This window comes from Leptonotus elevatus, chromosome 4, assembly GCF_054856555.1.
Source record: "Leptonotus elevatus isolate MCC_2025b chromosome 4, RoL_Lele_1.0, whole genome shotgun sequence".
Classification (NCBI taxonomy): Eukaryota; Metazoa; Chordata; class Actinopteri; order Syngnathiformes; family Syngnathidae; genus Leptonotus; species Leptonotus elevatus.
The window spans coordinates 19,808,105-19,828,152 of NC_141242.1; the positions used below are offsets into that span (position 1 = coordinate 19,808,105).

Sequence of the window (20,048 nt, forward strand, 5' to 3'; positions counted from 1 at the left end):
TGTATTATGAAAAACAGACAATATTGTAGCTACCATGTGTTTGCAGGCAATATTGGATAACAGCTCACTGAGGCTAATAAAGCATTTCTGATGTAAAATAGTGAAAAGAGAAATGATTGCTCTTGAGCAGGGATCAACAACCTTTTTGAAACCGAGAGATATTCATGTGTACTGAATAGTACGAAGGGCAATAATTTTGATACGCACTTCAGAAATAACGCATTTGTTTAAATGACCTTTAATTATGTTATTATTAATAATTCATGATATTCATCCATGTAAAGACAAATCATTAATAATTTCTCACAATAATCGTCAACAATTATTTTACGAGGTCGGGATCAAATAAATATGGAGCTACAACACTTTATGTCTTGTAATCTCTCCAAGGGTTTGCATTATCTAATGATAACTTCTATCCCATCACTGGTGAGCTATTTTATAACAAGTCTGCAAGCTACTCAATACGATCCTTGGGGATGAGATGGACTCTGCCGACACTGTGTTGGTGACCCCAACGCCCTTTTCTTTTTTTTTTTAATCACCAGTACTACTCAGGTTTACATCAATTCAAATGAATCTGAATGACCAAAACCAAACTAAAATGCTTCATATAAACTCCTCAAATGGAACAAACAGGGCAAACCTGAATGGAATTTCATTTAGATTCACAGGGGTGATATTGTCCCTTTACCAATCAGAGCAGACGTCCTGTACACGGTTCAGTCTGCGTGTACTCAATACAGTCAGAGCTTGTTTTCAAACTACTTGTTGTAACTTGTTGTTTCTTTTTTCATCAAGCTATTGCTTTAATAAAAGTGTAAAAAAAAATTAAAAAAAAAACTATCACAACTACTATGCTAGACAGTTGGCCCCCATCTTGAGAAATCACATGATCTTAAAAAAGCTGCATGCATGTAAACCTAATGAATGACAACCAAGACACTGCAGCAACGTTGCAGTTCTGCTCACTTCTGCTAAATTAAAACCAACACTTTAAGTGAGTGAATTTCCTCTTTGTCATGAAACAAGTCCGCTTACACAAACTGTGACGACAGTGTATACATTTTGTATTAAAAATGTACATATTGAAATGAAAAAAAGGCAGACCAGTACATGCTCCTGTCATTTTGACACACTTAATCTGCCCGAGTGCAATGTGGGTTTCCAAAATCCTCATCTTTATCATTTTGATATTTCTACATGATCAGAATTGGTATAGTCATTTTTTTTTCTTTTTTTCTGTACAGTCATTTTCTTTAAGGCAACTGTGATGTGATTATGTGGACAACTCAGCATATTTCACAGTCATGATAATACTGTATAGAGCTGCAACGCACACAATAACCAACAGTCTAGTCAGCTAAGCGTTGTACAGACATAGTTCAAAACATGCTGATGGACTCTATTATTAATAAATAATGACAGTACTTCTGTTGTTTTGTGATGAGTTAACAAGCCTTTCTTGCTGCTTCAATCCTACTGATTACCTTAATTTCCTTTTTTTTTTTGTGTGTGTTAAAAAATGGAGTAGCAAATATTACTGCAATTACACAGTAATGCCACAGGGTACTCCCCCCTAATGGTTGCTACTCTACTGCGGAGCTGATTATAAAACACAACTTCTGAAGCTCTCGCGGCATTTTTGGAATTGCGGTTTGCACCGTAATGCATTATAGTCTGTTACATGGCCCACTTACATAAAGCTAAATAATAACAGAAAGAACCAAAACAAGAGATACATTTTAATTCAAACACTTCATTGACAATGACACCTTTAGTTTCGTGACCGAAAGCGCACCCAATGTGAAAACAACCTGCTAAGAAGGTAGCAAGTAACCCACAGGGCCAATACAACATTATCACTTCAAAGAAAGATTTATTGCAGTGAATTAGTGAAGACATTGAACTGAGGAAATCAATTAACGGTGTGGGCATATGGGGTTACCATCAAAGTGGAAAGCTGCTGTACATTTTACATCTTCCAAATGCAAAGTAAAATGTTGCCAATCGTAGCCTTATGTAGGCAAGGAAAAAGAAAGGGACTATGAGTGTGAGTCACCTTTTGGGGAGCTGTCACTAAAGATCAGTGTCCTGTTCACCTCTCTTCCTCCTTAGGATATTCTTTCTTTTCCTCCCTCCTTCCCCCTCTCCGTGCTGTCATACTTCACTTCTTTCAAACCAAGAAACTGAGAGCATTTGTGCTCCGACCAGTCTGCCTTCTCAGAAAGTCTGAGAAGAAAAATCTGTCCACACCCATCTGTCCCAATTCTCTTGTGTACTGCACTCGAGCAACGTTCTGCAGCCAGTGCACACATAAAACAAACCATGCTTCTTCCTGGACATCTTAAAACGTCCACAGTTGCTGACATGAATGAAATAGATGGGTGTTAATGAGCCCTGCAATTGTTCCTGTACAATACACAGTGATTGGGATTAGCCTGGCCACCCACGGTGCATACATAGGTGAAAATGCCTAAATTAATCATTACTGCACTACTCCCATGGATGATAGCATTCACTGAGGGTGATGATGCTTATTTAATTAACACGTCAAATTAGAACATTTCCTGCAAACTTGACATGTGGAGGAAAAAAAAGCGAGAATCTAAATGACATTTTTGCTATACTATTACATTACTAATCAGCCACTATTGAAGTACATGCGCCCTAATAAGAGAAATTCCGACATGGAGGCAGAATTAACAACTGCCCAAACCATGCACAGTCTTTATTATGGTCATAGTGCTGTACCACATCATATTGAGAAGGATCTCAACATTTTAAGTGACCCCCAAAACCTCAAAATAAAAATTGTTAAACTAATACAATATAAATCAAACATTCAAATATGATCTTTGTGGCTTTTGTATGGCAGCATAGAACACGTAGAATAAATTTAATTGGATATATTTAGGAACGTAAGTGGAAAAAAGTCATTATGTGGTATAACATTTGCAATTCAGCATGTCCCCGTTAAAACGGATGAGATGACAGAAAGTTTGCTGGTGAGTATTAATTTTTAGTTTGCAGTTTTAAGATAGTGTGCTTGAAACAAGATAATTGAATAACCTATTCATGTCTAGAGTCAATCAGGTTTATGTTGGAAGTGTTTTGTTAACAAAGGGAAAGTGCATTCATCATCAATCATTCATCACTACTGGTCAATATCAATCATTACTACAATTTAACAGTTTGACCTTTGCGTTCAGGCAATAGAATGAAACTGTCCTCAACATCAAAAAAATAATGCTTTGTGTGCCTCTTTTACAACACATACATGCATCAAGTCTTGGGAATTAAAGCATATACAAGAGGGAAAGTCTCCTTGTGGTGTTTGTGAGTACAGGTGGTAATTGCAAATTGGCGTAAAACAAACAAGAGGAGCAATTTGCCTTAGTGGTGTGATAAGAGGCGGGCAATGTCAAGGGGACAGTTTATGTCTGTACTGATAAGCTGGAAAATGAATCTGCATGTGGTATGGCTGCCAATAACCTGGGCTTGCTTTACAGTGAGTGTGCCAGAGTGAGTCCTTTATCTTGTGGAATAGCCAAGTGCCTTGATTAGTGCTTGCATTTGTGTCTTCAGCAGAAATATCACAGCTTCTTGTTTGCATCATCTTGTGTACACAAGTAAGAGTCAAAGTCAAATTGGATGGGACATAACCAGAGCAATGCAACAACCTGCTCTGATGAAGACCTGGGCTTCCAAATTAGAACACAGTTGAGCTGCAGTAAACAATAATATCTCGGAGGACAGGCAGAATTGCACAGCTCACCGCATAATTCACATAAAATGGCCCCATTAAAAAATAACGATAAAAACATGTCTGACATTTGAATACCTTCTTGTCTGGCAGCGTACATATACAATGTAACCTTGCAAGCTACATTATGCTTTATTTTATGGCTGAGTTATAACACAGCACTAATCTGCGGCAGTTTGGCTAAATAAATCAAAACGTGCGCTCTAATGTTTAAGGCATAAATCTGTCTCATTTGTTACGGCTAACATCACGAATGAGTGTGTGTGCCTCATTGCGTGTTGGAGCCAGCCTAGCTTGCAATGTGGGCTCATTACCATTCAAGCAGTGAGCGCCTGAGTCCCTGACCCAAATTCAAGATGACACATGTAAAACAAACAAAGTCAATTTTCTACTCTAATATTTGCAGCGTATTGTGGCACAGATGCCCAGTGTTTCCTGGATCTCCCCGTATTATTTCGTAAATGAAGCCCCGGACAACATAGCTCCCAGGTTCATTGGGACACGCAAACCCCTCCACCACGATAAGGTGATGACTCACGGAGGGGCTTACTTGACTTGTTCTGCGGTAAACAGTGGTTCAGTTCATTGCCGAGTCACAATGAGTGCCGTTTTCCCGGAGAACTTTTGAGGAAAAGAAGAATATAATTTCAAGTGGTCGTCCTACTCTTGAAGTAGTCATCACGAAAATGGGGAAGAATTCCGCCCGTCACTTTCAAGCCAGGACGTACGAGAAACATAAACGGCGCGCTGGCTGTCCACAGGTTAGCAAACTGTTGATTGTTGGTTGAAATCGCTTGTGGCTCAGCTGGGATGTCATTTTTTCCTCTCCCAGGTTGACCCCACGTTACAAATACTGTAAATTCCAACGTATTGGCAAATTTGTGGGCATTTGATTGTGTTATTTCACTCACTTTTGTATTCATTTAACTTCAAATGTACAGAACATGTTGGCATGGAACATTGTTAAACATTAAATAGAAAAGGTAACCCACAAGCTTAAACATCTCCAAAAACAACACAAAATACAAAAAAACTTTGAAACAAAAAATATATAAAAAGAAAATGTGCATCAACCTGCGTCAGTCTGGAATATTACCGCTTAAATTGTATACCTACACAGTGGTATAAAATAATAATGAAATATTAATATTAAAATTAATAATAAAAATACCCCCAAACTACCTCTTTTTTTAACCGTAGAGTACATTTAAAAAAAATAGAATGTGGTACCTAATACCATGGTGAGCGGTACAATATTAATACCATCTGATGCTTATTCACAGTAAACCTTCTGATATTAAAATGCAGTGTGTGCTCATCTTCAGAACTTGCAACACTATACGTTTCATACACTCTTAATTAAACATGAGTCAGGAAGGAATGTATTTGCTCTCAGAAGACGTGATATGATATTCTCCAGCCTCCAAGCCTCCAAGCCTCCCAGCAGCAGCAAAGTCTGATCGTGAAACATTGATTTCACTGTGATTTGCCTTTGGGTGCCCAAAAAATGCTGAGTCGTTCAATTTGCAAGCAGGAACATTCACATTAATTCACTGCTTAGGTGCAGATTAGCATGGATTGGTCTTCCTGAGGTGAAAAGACAAGGTGATGATGGACTACGGCCGCTCATGCACAAGGATACGCTTGATTTGTTTGGTTGGTGGGTAAACATCATGGTTAGCTGCACCAGTATTAAATGAAATGTTCGCAAGATAAACTATAACGGAAATGGTAGCAGATGTAATCTACTGCATGTCATAGACAGAATTCTGGAGCACTGTGACCGGAGCACAGAGTTTGGCATTCAATTTTAACTGGGTCACTGTTATATCAAGGCCACATGACCAAGTTTGAAGAGATGAAATCATTGTTCCAATTTTATTCACAGCCTGATTCCTGCAAATGATTCTTTTTTAAACTGTGAAATTATTTAGTGATGACATTCAAGTCAACAGCCTTTGCAGAGAAACCAATTGCAAAAAGGAATAAACAGCAGGATCAATACTTGTTAGTATGTGGCCTTCAGGTATATTCATGGGTTCTGAATTTGGACAAATTGTGAGTTTCTTGGGGATGTAAGCGCACAGTTGGACACTTTGTCATGGTGAAAGTTGAAAGATTAAGTGTACATATGCAGAACAAATGACACAGATGCACTTTCTCAGTAGTCAGTTGCCAGTTGCTTTGAATTCCTATAAGAACAGTTGCGGTTCCGTGTCTCTGTGCTTGAACAAATAAAGTCATGTACTCTGTCGTCAAGCTATTTTACCAACACGATATCTGACTAATATTACATAATACCATACACATATTGAACTAATAAAGTCAGTTCTGGGACATGTGGAAGTGGGTGGGGGAACTTTGAGGCAGACATAATGGAGAGCAGATAGTAGTCCCGATGCATTTAATTGTCATGGGAGAGGCGCTAGTGTGTGATGTGTATCAGAGAGGTTCTTTCACAGAATACAGAGTAACATCACTTGCTTGAGTGTTGATCCATGTGTTTCTTCATTCCCCACCTGTCTCGTCATCACATTGTTGACACACATCTGCTGTGTTATCGGGGCGGCAGCATTAAGGCAACAATTTGCTAATTTCACCTTAATATTGCTGCAAACAAATTAGTTTGAATCCTAATTGAGGGAACTAAGAAAGCCCCTACGGTCATACATTTAGGAATTCAATCATTGTTTATGGGAAACAAGGCCGTCTAAATCATCAGCCTGGCAGAGCATCACAAGAATAACTATGGCCATGTTTCTTTCTTTTGCTTGACTGTTGGGAAGAAGAAGAATATACAATTGAGCTTGATGAATTAATCAGGTCCACATATGAAGCAGAAAGACTTATCATCATCATTTGTTATCTAAGTCAGCGTTTCACATCGGAGCGATTAAAAAAAATTGTATATACAAGTTAATTATGTATCTTCTGTCATCGAGTGAAAGAGTTTAGTACATGACATTGGACAATTTCCCGCCTGATGATCACTCGCAGCACACAGGCTGAGAATCACTTCTCTAAGTAAATCCAGTGTTTTGTTTTTACAGTATCAAGTGGTTAACTTCTTTTTACACTTGTCTGACTAGAATGCTAAAAAGAAATACCTTTGTGTGGTGCGTCTGCCATGTCAATCACCTTCACTTATGCTTCATTAACTTTAACACAGAGTATTTTTGTTTTTAACAATTTATAGTTGTATGGACATTTTTACAATCTGTATGACAGCAAGGAAGTAAAATTTTACTACATATGGCTTTATTGTGGTAACTATAGTACCTTGGACTGGAGTATTTGTACAGTATATGCATTATTTTGAGCAATTGACTACTATCCTGGTATAGGAATGTGGAATATCTTTAATGATTCTAAGTAAATAATCATTCTCTAAATTCTACCGCGTGTCAACTACAAGGTGTGTCAGAAAAGTCCCAAGCCTGATGTCAGTGATGTGAACTCCAAAATACAAATGACAATTTGTTCCCCTTAGTATTCATGCTGGAGTCTAATGCACTTTCCAAGCCTTTTCTGCCATGCTTTCATGCACTCCTGCAAGGGTTCCCCAGGGATCTTCCGTACCATCGCCCTCACGGCCATCTTGATGTTGAAACCTTTGAGCTTGGGAAAGAAGATACAAATCGGAGCCAGGTTGGGCTGCTACAAAACCGGGATGCTCTTCTTGACCAGGAACAACCAAGTTTTTCTGCTACATAGCCAACAAGCACAAAGCCAACATGCACAATCTCTTTGTATACGGTACGTGCTAGTTCAGGATTCACCAATTCTGGTCCTCGAGGTCCGGAGTCCTGCAGGTTCTAGATGTTTCCTCCTAGCAACACACCTCATACTAAAGATCAGAATCGTTATCAGGCATGCTGATAAGATGATTATCTAAAACCTGCAGGACTCCGGACCACGAGGACCGGAATTGGTGAAGCCTGTGCTAGTTGATCATCTAGGCCACATTGAGAGGGAAGTTTGAGTAGTTAGTTTAGTTCGAGTTTGACACAGATGTTTTGTGAAACCAGTCCTGGAACACACCTCTTATATTAAGGGTGAAAATATTGTCTGACTAGCCTGGATACTTTTCACATGTCAGCTGGGTACTTATTTAGTTGTATGTACTTTTAAGTTGCTGGGGAATTTATTTTTGTGTGTTTATTGTACATTAGGTATTAATTTAATAAACATTTTAATTTTCAAATTTTACACATGATTTCAACACAAATTGAATTATTAAATTGTAGACTTTATGAATTTGTGTTGCAAAGAAATTATCCAGCTTTTCTTGGTTGTATTGTGTCAGCCTTTTCCAAGTGAATGAGTCTTTTACTCCAGTTTTCTCAACATTTTACATTAAAAATGGCACACCACCAAACACCAATGACACAAAAAGTATGAATACTGAAGTAATGATGATTGACTCAGTTTACTCACAAACTGACTTAGTCAGTGTCAAAATCTGGGCCAGTTTAATTGAACACAATGCTGATAGTCAGATAAACAAACATACAGTAGAAATGCAATAATAATTGTGAACAAATTAGGGGAAACTGGATAACTTTTCCGTCACACTGGATGATCTCTCACACCCTTTTTGGAAACCACTGCTATAGTCTACAGACAGTCAATTTAGTCACGAGTCGGGTAGGGGACTACATTCTTCCTCACCAGTTCCACCTACCAACTGCATGTGAATCATCAAGCCACACTAATCCTCCTGTGTTACCTCTATCCCCAGTAGTTGATCTGCAACGTGTGTTAGGGCCTCAGCGGCACAGCACAACACAACACAGACAAGAAATCGAAGGAGCGACCGAGATGTGTAAATTAGAGTCAACTCCCTTGATGATGCAAATGGACAAAGCAAGCGTACTGAGATATTTGCCAACGAGGTCAGTCAATCTGAATCAAGGTCTAACAATCTATACGGGATGCTAATTAGATGCTATGAGATGCAAGTAAATAGCGTGGCGTCTACGTGAAGATGGCTAGAAGTCAGCTTTGGCTTAGGGTGCAAAGACGGTTGTTCAGTAACCAGCCGGTCGGCTGTTAGATCCCCGCTCTCTCCAAGTCATGTGTCGTTGTGTCGTTGGGCAAGGCACTTCACACACATTGTCTCCAGTGCTACTCACACTGGTGTATGTAGGTGCGAATGTTTGATGAATGCTGATATGGAAAATGAAAACCAGACAAATTGCTTTAACACAACACATTGGGATTCCAGTGGGAAAACAACAGCTTGTGTGAAGCCGTTTGTGAAATGCCATCAAACCAGATGTGGGGTGATGATTTGATTCATTGATATACTGTGTGTTTATATAAATATATACAAAGTATTGAAGCACAGAAATCCAGCAGCAGCCTCCAGAGTAAGTGTTTTGAATTCAGGAAAGTTTATCATGGTTATTTTATCTGCACATAGAAAGGAGAGCTTTGATACCGCTACCTCGTTGTACAGGCGAGAACAAGACTGCTGAGCTGACAATTTTCTTTTCAACATGAATATAAGATGAGGCTTTAGATTCTGATACACTAATGGCCCCACAAGATAAAGTCTATATCACTACAACCGCAATTATGGAAAATGGTGCATATGCACTTCAGTATGTGAAATACTAAAGTAGATAAATGCTAAAGCACACTTAATTCATTAATACTTAGGAGGCACAAGATATGTACAGACAAGCTAATGATATCCAACAGAGGAACTGTATTACAAATACTAATACGTCATAATAATAACAACACTTGATTGACACTTTCAGAAATATTTATTATTATCTCTGTCAAGCAGGCTTTTATTATGATCACATTCCATACATACATCTTTGCAGACATCGGTTCACGTAGTTGTTTTCCGAATAATCCCTCCAAATTGATTGATTTCTTGTCAATTCAATTTTATTTAATGCTAACATTTTGGCCATCTGCTTTGCATTTGTGTGGCCTAGGCTAGGCTTATGTTGTTTCTGTTCATGTATCAATGATAGTTTAAGATTTGATCCTGATCCAAACTTTTAGGATCATTTAGGTCGTGACAAAAGTTGAGACGTTGAGTTGTAAAGTAAAGGCCTAGATACACCAATCTGACGTTAGGAGTCGGACAGCGGTGGGCTGATGGCATTCGCCGTCTGATCAGTGTATTAATTGCTGTCGTGAAGTTGGATCGAGTCGGAATACGTCGCGGGGCGTTTCCAGCAAATTTGACATATTGAATCGGCACACGGGGCAAGAAGAGCAAATAATAAGATGGATAAACAGTACTCAACTCTTTTCAGGACAGCACACGTGAATATTAAAGTCCCCCATGAAAAGGATATGATCATATTTCAGCATGATTTCGGCAAGAAGATTTGCTAAATCGTTTAAAAAGTCCTTATTGTATTTTGGAGGTTGGTAAATGATACAGCACAGCACAGCGACAGTTTGGCCGACTTCAAAGGTGTCTTCAAAGCTGTGATCGATACATCGTTTACATTTAAATTTGTTTTGTTTTTATTTTTAAATAGTCGCCGTTCCTCCACCTCGGCCCGACATCCTCGAGCCTCCAAGTAAGCACAGCCAGGAGGTCGTTTTTCAATCATAGTAGTGGACTCACCAGACTAGTGACTCCGTCAGGCAGAAGAAATCCAAGTTGTTGGAAAGGAAAAACTTCTTCAAAATAAATGTTTTGTTTGTCCGCACATTTAACAGCGCGATCCTTGTGGGAGCAGTAGGGGTGCATTGCCCTTCCGTCCGGCGGTCTTGGGGAAGCTCGTTCAGAAGCTGGAGGTCGGCACCGTGTCCAAAACACGGAGGGCAGCACGGCCGAAGCTTTTCGGGTAAACGGACGATCGGTAGCAGCCAGGAGTTGACAGGGTCCAGGAAACGCCACAACGGAGTACATCCATGCGTTCAAGAACGAGAAGGGGACGAATGTTGTTTCAGCGGCCGTTTTGCTTCACCAGCTGGTTGCCGCGTTTATCCCGGCACCGCTGTCAACACCGATATGAGTTGTTTACGTTTTATGTCCCGCCCCCATAAAGAGGTTGCCGGTTGCCTTTAGGAATAATGACTACCGCCGGCGATGGTACGGAGGGGAATTACTTCTCGCGCATGCGCTGAAGGTATGTAATAGTTGTGTCGGTGCGGTGTATATTTACGTCATTTTTCTACGCAATGTGCCGACGTCTGGGCCGACGCCACAAGGGGGTAGGCGTTGATCACACTTGGCCGACGTCAGATTGGTGTATCTAGACCTTAAAGTAAAGGTCAGCTCACTGGCTGCTTGGGGAGCAGTTTGGTTCCTTGCTAAGGGACATAAATGTGGATGACTACTCATTTATTACTCCCACCCATTTTCAATGCCAGTATAAGCATTTGAAACTTGGGGTCATTCTGTAACATGCCACATTAATAACAACTCAGCGTATAGCTGTTATGCTGCACGCAGATGGAATATGATGCCAATAGAAGTGAAGTCAGCCCCAAGTGTAAATGCTTTTAAATCCTGGTTAAAAACAATGCTCATCATGTTTTCCAAAATGTTGATCTTGCACTGTACATTATTTTAATAATTTTAGTAAGCTACTTTTAAATGTGTTTTACGCTAAAGCTACCTTGACTTGTCTATCCGAAGGTGACAAAAATTTGAATTTGTGACAGCTTTTGTATGGGATTTCAAACATTGTCTTGGTCTATCAAAAGTAAGTGCAACTGTTCAATTCCACTGCAAGTCACTTGCAAGAGATGACACATGAGAGTGAACCACAAACGGAAGCGATTATGGGGGAAGTCGTGGGACACACTGCAGGTAAAGAGGTCAGAAAGTCAGCATGCATGTCCTCACTGATGCATTCATCCTATCCTTCCATTCGAACAGCAACTGATGAATGCTCCTTCTCCCGCTACATTGCACACAATTGTGACATAAAGGCCATTCACTTTGATGATTGTTGGCTTCAAGCATGAAGCTATGCGAAGGAGTCCTAACAATAATGCTCTAATCTGCCCGAAACTCCCCCTACAGATCAGACTCCTCTAATCCCTTATAAGAAAGAGGAGCCAGATGGTCATGAACAACTGCTGGGGGGGGTCTGAGGATGAGCACATGGATGGGGATGCCTGGAGTGCCTGCCCCTGTTTACCTTGTGCTTCAAGTTACCACTGTAAGACTGCTAAAGTGGAGATGATGAGTGTAAGTCTATTTCAAGAAGGTTGTTAAGGTGTGTGTACACAAGATGCATGAAGGTCCAGAAAGAAGAATCCCCAGTGTTTGGCAATACTGTGCAATATTCCCTCAGTGCTGAGATAAGAATTCTAATATTTAGAGGCCAACTTGTATAGAGTCTCATGAATGTCATCCATACCTCTCACCCTCCCACCTGACATCAATGAATTCTTAAGTATCCTGAATGACCCTTAGGTGACCCACAGGCTTTCCAACCTTCCACTGGGACCGCCCGGCCCTACACCACAATCCAAAATACAAGCCTTCTTTTTTGTCTTCAACAAAGGAGACTTAACAACCGCAAGCTGCAGTCTGACCCATCATCACCTAATTAGTTTCCCTCAGGACACTGATTAAACTGCAGTTAAATGGACCTAGAGTGGAACGAAAACATTAATATCAATCCATGTAGAAGTAAGTAAATACTGAATGAGTAGTGGATGCTCATTAAAAGAAAATTACTGTGGTATGAATTCAGTTATTGCACCACAGGGCTTGAGTTGGGGCAGTGGACAGCACATAGCCACGTAATAGTGTGCTGAAGCTAAAACCTTTAAATAGGAAGGCAGAAAGTTAGTTTGACTAAAAAAATGGAAATTCAGAGCTATTATTCTAAAGGGTGTGCAGCAGTGCTGAGATTTTGCCACAGGAAGGGGGTTAAGCTCAAATTGAGCTTTCGAGACACCGGTGAAGTAAATGCCATCAAGCAAATTCCCTGAGACTGCCGCCGGAAAAAGCTGCTAAAGTTGACTTATTGTACACCGTGACTGCTTCTGATCTGTTAAACGTGCACAATGTGCCATAACTGACACGCAGGAAACGGAATTATGTTATTCTAATGTGTAAAGTATTTGCTCATAGCTCTGAACACATGCCCTTTTAAAACCATTGATTCTTATATTTTCTCATGTCAATGAGAAAAATGGACTTCACAAGGGGAGGTCGTGCATTCATTTCAAGTTGCTTTGAATTGAAAAAGATTAAGAATGAAGTGTGGGTAGGGAATTCACCTTCTCTCTGATAATAATGCATCGGATTTATATAGCGCTTTTCAAGACACTCAGAGTCACTTCACAATGGAATGGATACATTATTCATGCACTCGCACATTCACACTGTGGTGGCAGCAAGCTACTTAAGTAGCCACAGCTGCCCTGGGGCAGGCTGCCGGAAGCGTGGCTGCCAGTATGCGCCTACGGCCCCTCCAACCACCACCTAACATTCACACCTTCCATACACTGGAGGTAATGTGTGTGAAGTGCCTTGCCCAAGGACACATCGACATATGACTTGAGGAGAGCGGGGATTGAACAGCCAACCCTCTCTACACCCTGAGCCACTGCCGGCACTAATATATCAAGTCCATTCCCTGTCAGCCTTATCAGCCTCTGTCAATGTGGTCAATATTTTAGTTGGAGGGGCTCCTGCTGCTTTCACTGGAACATGGCCCAAGACTGAGAAGAGTCACAACAACATTGCTCTAAGCTCAGTGGAGACCGAATCACTATTTGGAGCTAAAAAAAATACTTGATCAAAGAGGAGGCTTCTTGGCTTCTTATAGCAGTCTCTCTTGAAAGATGACGTTTTATTGCTTAGTGCAGTTTTACTCCTAACTGTCACTCAGTGCAGAATGTCATTTCATATTATTTATGCACAAACATGATTTACTATTGCCATCACTTTCAATTCATCGTTACACACTTCGCACATTTATATTACCCATATTTCACATTAGTCTGTCAAATAAATTGGCTGCACATGTTAGAATTGCACTGCAGTGTCCGAGTAAGCAGATGTATAGTTTTTACTGTAATGGACAGACCAGTGAGATGAAGGCCATTGATTACATTCATCCAAACCCTGAATCAGTTGCAATGGATTGTCATGGATTGTCATTTTCAGTGGGTCTTCTATGGCCAGTTTTGCTATGAGTCACTTTGAACTACTGCTTACAAACATGGCTTGGTCCTTTTTATTGGGTTATGAAGTTATTTCTGTTGAAGAGAACTGTAGTTATGCAATGAACAGGCTTGGGTACTAACGGAATACATGTACCGCCGTTATGTAATCAGATTACCAAAATAAATTTAACTATTCTGTTACATTTACAGGAAAAAACATGTAATCAGATTACATATATTGATTAATTGATTGAAGGCTTTTTGCTAGCCCGCTAGCCTACACCATAATATGAGTTACACCTTCCAAACAAATCTTTCTCCCACCAATTCACTTTTCACCATTCAATTTAAACATCATACAGAATATATACAAGGCTAAACTTGTGACTGGGATAAAAGTTCATTTTGCAGTTTATGTCATGCATCATAGATCTATCCATCTATCTATCTATCTATCTATCTATCTATCTATCTATCTATCTATCTATCTATCTATCTATCTATCTATCTATCTATCTATCTATCTATCTATCTATCTATCTGTCTGTCTGTCTGTCTGTCTGTCTGTCTGTCTAAACTGTGAGGTGTGTGTGGTTGCTTTCAAAAACAGCAGATGGCCTTCAATCAATCAATCAATCAATCAATCCTGTACATGCATGTAAATGGTTGCCAATTATACAAGAAATGTTGCTATTGGCAGGCTGCCCTATCACCCGCAAACAGCAGGGGCACATTGTATAGAATATATATTGTGGTGATATTTATTTTTATTTTGTCTTCATGAGCATACTCAATATTGGAGTAATCCAAAAGTAATCCACAGTGGTCAAGTAACATTACTTTAATATTATGGTACTTGGATTACGTTACTAACTACATTTTTTAGCAGGTAACTGTAACGGAATACATTTTAAAAGTAACCCTCCCAAGAATGACATTCCACTATCAATTACTGGATAAAAATACAAAAAATCCCAATAATGTTTGATTTTTTATGGGATAGGGAGAATTTTGCCCTGATGATTTCTTCCTAAAGCAGCTGCATTTTTTTTTTACAAATCATGTTGCTCTTCTTCAGATCCCTAATTAGTCAAGAATGAGTCAAGAGTGCGTCTGATGGTTTTACCAAACCTCATTTTGCATATGTACTTAATCAATGGCGATGGAGGAATAATGAGATTATTGCGATATTAAAATTGACACAATATCGTCAAAATCAGCACATCTGTTAAAAAAGAAAAAAATATTTTCTATTTGTGCAGTTCCAACACTCTCTGGTGGTTAGTTTAATAGTGCTGTTTAATTTTAAATATATATGTTTTGTTCGCCTAAGACCCACGCTAATCGCCAGAGCAAGGGATTGTTCATGTTAATTGTTATTTTATTTGTATATTTTGTTCTTCTGGACTTGCACCCCCCACCCCCCTCAAACACACGCACCCCCCCCCCCCCCCCACACACACACATACACGCACACACACACAAGCAATATTAAACAGTCAAAAGAGAACCCTGGTCTGATTATTGCTCACACGGACAAAACTATGTTCTAGGCGGATATACTGCGTGGTCATGACTCCCATAAAATCTAATTCTAGCTAATATTTCTCAACATCTCCGTCATCTCCGTCAACATTTCTGAATACAGCATTGTGAATTACATAGATCATGATACTTTGCACTGCTGAGCCATTAGAAGCTCACCGAATTGTGACGTTTGGATATCGTTACTTCCCTAATCAATTCCACACATTCAGCCAAATTCCTTACATCTGATATATTTATTTGTGCCAACCTTATTTAGAAAAAAATACCTTTGAGTCTTGATTCTACCCAGTATGCTATTTCTGATAGTGCATAATGACAATGTTAAATTCCCCAACCGTAACTCAAAACATGACAAAGCCTGAGAACTTGTAGTACTTGTAGTACACATATAAAGGGTTCACAAGAGATGCTGTATCAAGGTAAATCAATGTCAGATTGAAAGAATCCCCCATCAACTAAGCCTCTCAGAGCCTTCTCATTCTCCTGCACTAACATTTACATCAAGGCAGTGTTCAGTGAAGAGCCCCCCCCCCCCCCCCAAGGCATTTTGCTCGTCTCTGCCAATTACTTGCTTCTTCTCTCTGTGAAATGAGTAATGATACGAGGATGATATAGATACTGCAACTTGCCCTGAAGCAGCACACAGCACTGCTCTTTGCAGCCTCGAGTTTGTCAATGTGCAGCCCTGTTCTTTTTTTTTTTCTTTTTTTTTTTATGGGGATTGGGCAAAGAGATAGTTGTTGGTTTGTGTGATGAATGCGTACGTGTGTGATTTTTCAATGCTGACCTGTTCACAGCTGGGCTCTGGCTAATGATCTCGATAGCCTCCAGTGTGTCTCAGTTCGAACCGGCTCATAAACCAGTGGCATGGTGGGATATGGTTGATATGGATATGGGATGTTTTTATGCTTCAAGCTTGGCTGCATTCACACAAAAGGCTGGCCCCATAACCCATAAGCCTTATAATCCACTCTGTAAACAAGGGATTCCCACTTTTACAAAAGATGACCATGCTTGGCCACCCAGTGGAGCCAACCACACACTTATTTGCTTTTCTCTGAAGTCAACCACTCGGCACATTTGGCTTTGAGAGCACTATTAGATCATGATTTTTTATTGATTGATTTATTTTTAATAGCAAACACATTGAAGAATGGAGTAATGACAAGATGCACAAATCATCACAGTAAAATAATGATTTCAAAGTGTTGGGTTCAACCTCAGCTTTTATGTTTGCCTAAAAGAATGTTGCTAAAACATAAAATTATCCAACCATCCTAAAAGTGTCGCCTCTGAACTATCATCCATGCCACCGTAATGTACCCTACTGCCATTCCCTCCCCTCCTCTGACCACATACAAAAGAAGAGCTGGTGCAATGCCACTGCCTGTGTCATGACATCCAAGAATAGCAACCTGCACTCCAACAGGCGCAGACCCTCTGATGTAATAATTAGAAACGCATGACTGCACCGCCTTCACCCTTCAAGATTTTTACTCTTAAAACGTACCGTAAGCAGCAACCTTCACATGCAATACAGATTGTGCTGTACTTTGTCAACTTTTGATCACATTTGCTATTACACATTCAAATTACAAAACATTTACTTGACTGAGTGATGAGATGAAGAAAGAAGGCACTTACCCAGAAGATGAGATTGAAGACGAACATCAGATACTTCAAGCAGCAGAGGCAGCCTCTTGCCATGTTAAACTTCTTGAATTCTAAAAGGAACACAAAGGATAGATCCAGGTAAAAGACCACGTATTTGCTCCCTTTGGGTGAGCTGTTCTTGTTGTTGCTCTTGTCTCCTGTGCCGGCCTCAGCTGCCGCTGCTGTTGCAGCCTGGCCCTGCTGGGTGTTTTTACGGGGCCCCGTGGAGCCGTAGAAAGCACCGGCAGTGAAGCCGCGGCCACCAAATGGGCGGCCAGACGTGGAGGCTTGAGGGAAATCAGAGTCACAGCTATCTACTGAAGGGCTACGATGAATGGCTGACTCCTCACTGCTGGACTTCTCCATGCTCTAGGGCTGCTGCAGCTGATGAAGATCTCCCTGATGCACAGTCTAACATAGTCTCAGAGGTGACAGGACAGAACAACGTGCCCTCCAAGTCTCCACTGCTTCCCAGGCAGAAAAAAATGCACGGATTAAAATCAAATTATATCCAGCTCAAATCACACAGTTGATCTGAGTAATTTTGCAAAAACACGCGCTTAGATTTGCTGCTGATGTCTTGCTTTAAGTGTCCTTTAGTAGCTCTGAAGGATGCTCCTGTTAAGAGTATTACTCATCTCTTGAGACAAAGTAACTTTTCCTTGATGCGTTCCTAGTTGCAAGTGGAAACCCAGTCCTTCTCAGCTGCTCCACTTCCACTCCTGCTGACCCGGTAACTTTTCTCACCCTCACACTCTCTTCAGCTTCTCTTCTGCAGGACGTGCAATTTGTTTTCCCAACGTCCCTGCCCGTGCTTCTCTAGGCACGCTTGTCTGCTCGAGTGTAGCGTGCTGCGACCAGCAGCTCTGCCCCCGCAATGCCGGTGCTCGGCTCTCCCGGTAGCTGCAGCCCAACTGATGTGCCGCTCACGAGAGACGCAACTGACTGGCATTGCCTGTTTCCCAGCAAGAGCACTGCACTCCCTACCCTTCTGTTACTCTCTCCCTCTCTCTCTCTCCCTCTTGCAAGCCCTCCCTGCTGCTGAGCAGGCAGCCAATGCAGCAGCTGAAGGAAGGTCCAAGCTCCACCTCTCCACTCCCAGTGTCTTTAATAAGCTCATCGCTGTGTTTGCTTTGACTATACATGTTCAGCAATTTATACTGTCAGGGGACATGAGAAGTCAGAGATGAATTCAACAGTGATTAAAAACTAAAAGAGGACATGACGTGCCTCCCAGTTATATGGCGTGTCTCTGGTGCTTTAGAGTTGGGGGTAAAAGAGAGAGTGTGACATTTTGCAAGTACAATTCCTTGTGATTTTTATTCACAGTCCAAATATTTTTCGACTCCTGTTGTTATAAATTTCCACAATTCATTTGGCAGATGGTAATTTATTTGCCATTTTGCAAAACAGGCTGAACTATTATGTAGCTTTCTGATGTGGGTTACAGTGGGTCTGTGTTCTTCATTACAGCACTACCCACATTCATGTAAGGAGATGCAATTTACTGGCAATGAGCTGGCTTCAGAATTGTCACCAAACGAATCAGAAGGGACTTTAAGATGCCGAGCACACTCCAAGGCGTAGTCAGGGTCAAATACTAAATAGTGCCGGTGAGTCACACACTTAACTGACAAGATAATACAGGGCTTTGATTTATAATTGGCCTCACTCGCTAATCTAAGGTGCCTCCCCAAATCTGTCCAGGCAGTGGAGAATTAAAGCTAAACGGGGTGGAAATATCAAGGTCTTCTGCTACCATCCTTTAAATCATACAAATAAATAAAAGCAGCATTATTGTAACATTTGAGTTGTTCCACCGCGACAAACAGTAATGAATAAGGCCCGACCCATCAATTGATAATGGCCCTTCAAACATTGGCCAAAATCATTGGCCAAATGCCAATTTAACTACTACTAAGTGGTACCACAAACACACATATGAGAAGGATTCATCTCCTTATAACTTCCTTAATTAAATGTATTGCGCCACACAATGCATTCTGGGACCCGGAAAGAAAAGTTCTTTTTTTTAAACAATGTATTTACAGTTGACATCCACTGTTCGCAGGAAATATTGATCAGGCTGGCCCTCAAATAGTGAAATTATGCATATAATTGACGACTATTTAAATGCAGTGAGCGGAGAAATTATATTTTAAGCATATATGTATATATATATATATATATATATATATATATATATATATATATATATATATATATATATATATATATATATATATTTTTTTTTTTTTTTTTTTTTTTTGCATTAATCGTCCGATTAATCTTTATTTGATATTTTCTTTCTGCCCAAAATCGGCATCGGCCTCAAAAAGCTTCTGGTCAGTCGGGCCCTAATAATAGCAGTGTAATTATCCACATTGACTGCCAAAAGAGCTGTTTCTTCACCACTAGCTCGGTCTCCAGACTCAATGGGAGGGGAGGGGGGGGGGTGATTTCAATTGGACAGGTTTAGAAAAATCCAGTAAGATACAGTTGTCAACGTCATCCTGATCCAATCCTCTTGTGTTTCACAATTGAGTGAAAAACAAAGAAATGAATAAAGTCTAGTGGGAGAGCATGCATTTTGACTTAATGGTAGAGAGAAAATAGTTTTGGCAAAGATAGCTGACTTCACAACAAACAAATCCTGAACTAATCGTTTAATTGACATAACATTTGGTCAAAGTTAAGGCATGTCGGGAAGAAGTATTAATCATTTAAAAGTCTAGTGTATTACTGAAAAACCTTTCACAGCACAAAATAATATCAAGGCACTTGGCGGGACACATTAATTTTTTCAAGTTTTCAGAAGCTTGTAAAATTTTTGTCAGGCTGTTTCAATAACTCTTTATTTAATGGCTTTGGCCCTTGGACTTATATTATAATACATTATTGTCAAAAGCTAACCAATCAGGGGTTGGCGTGTGACTCGTTTATCCATCCATCCATCCATTTTCTGTAC

At 40.2% G+C, this 20,048-nt stretch overlaps 1 protein-coding gene across 2 annotated transcripts in view; it reads right to left on the reverse strand.

Moving 5' to 3' along the window:
* The window catches only part of tspan9a (tetraspanin 9a), a 220,756-nt gene that overhangs the window by 75,781 nt on the left and 124,927 nt on the right, over window positions 1-20,048 (reverse strand). Inside the window, exon 3 of one of the 2 annotated variants that reach the window (XM_086073868.1) lies at window positions 17,072-17,151. In XM_086073868.1, the coding sequence (XP_085929994.1) occupies window positions 17,072-17,134 (63 nt within the window). In that variant the 5' untranslated portion in view covers window positions 17,135-17,151. Of the gene's footprint in view, window positions 1-17,071; window positions 18,063-20,048 lie in introns of those variants that run through there. The other variant, XM_086073866.1, reaches the window with a different exon arrangement.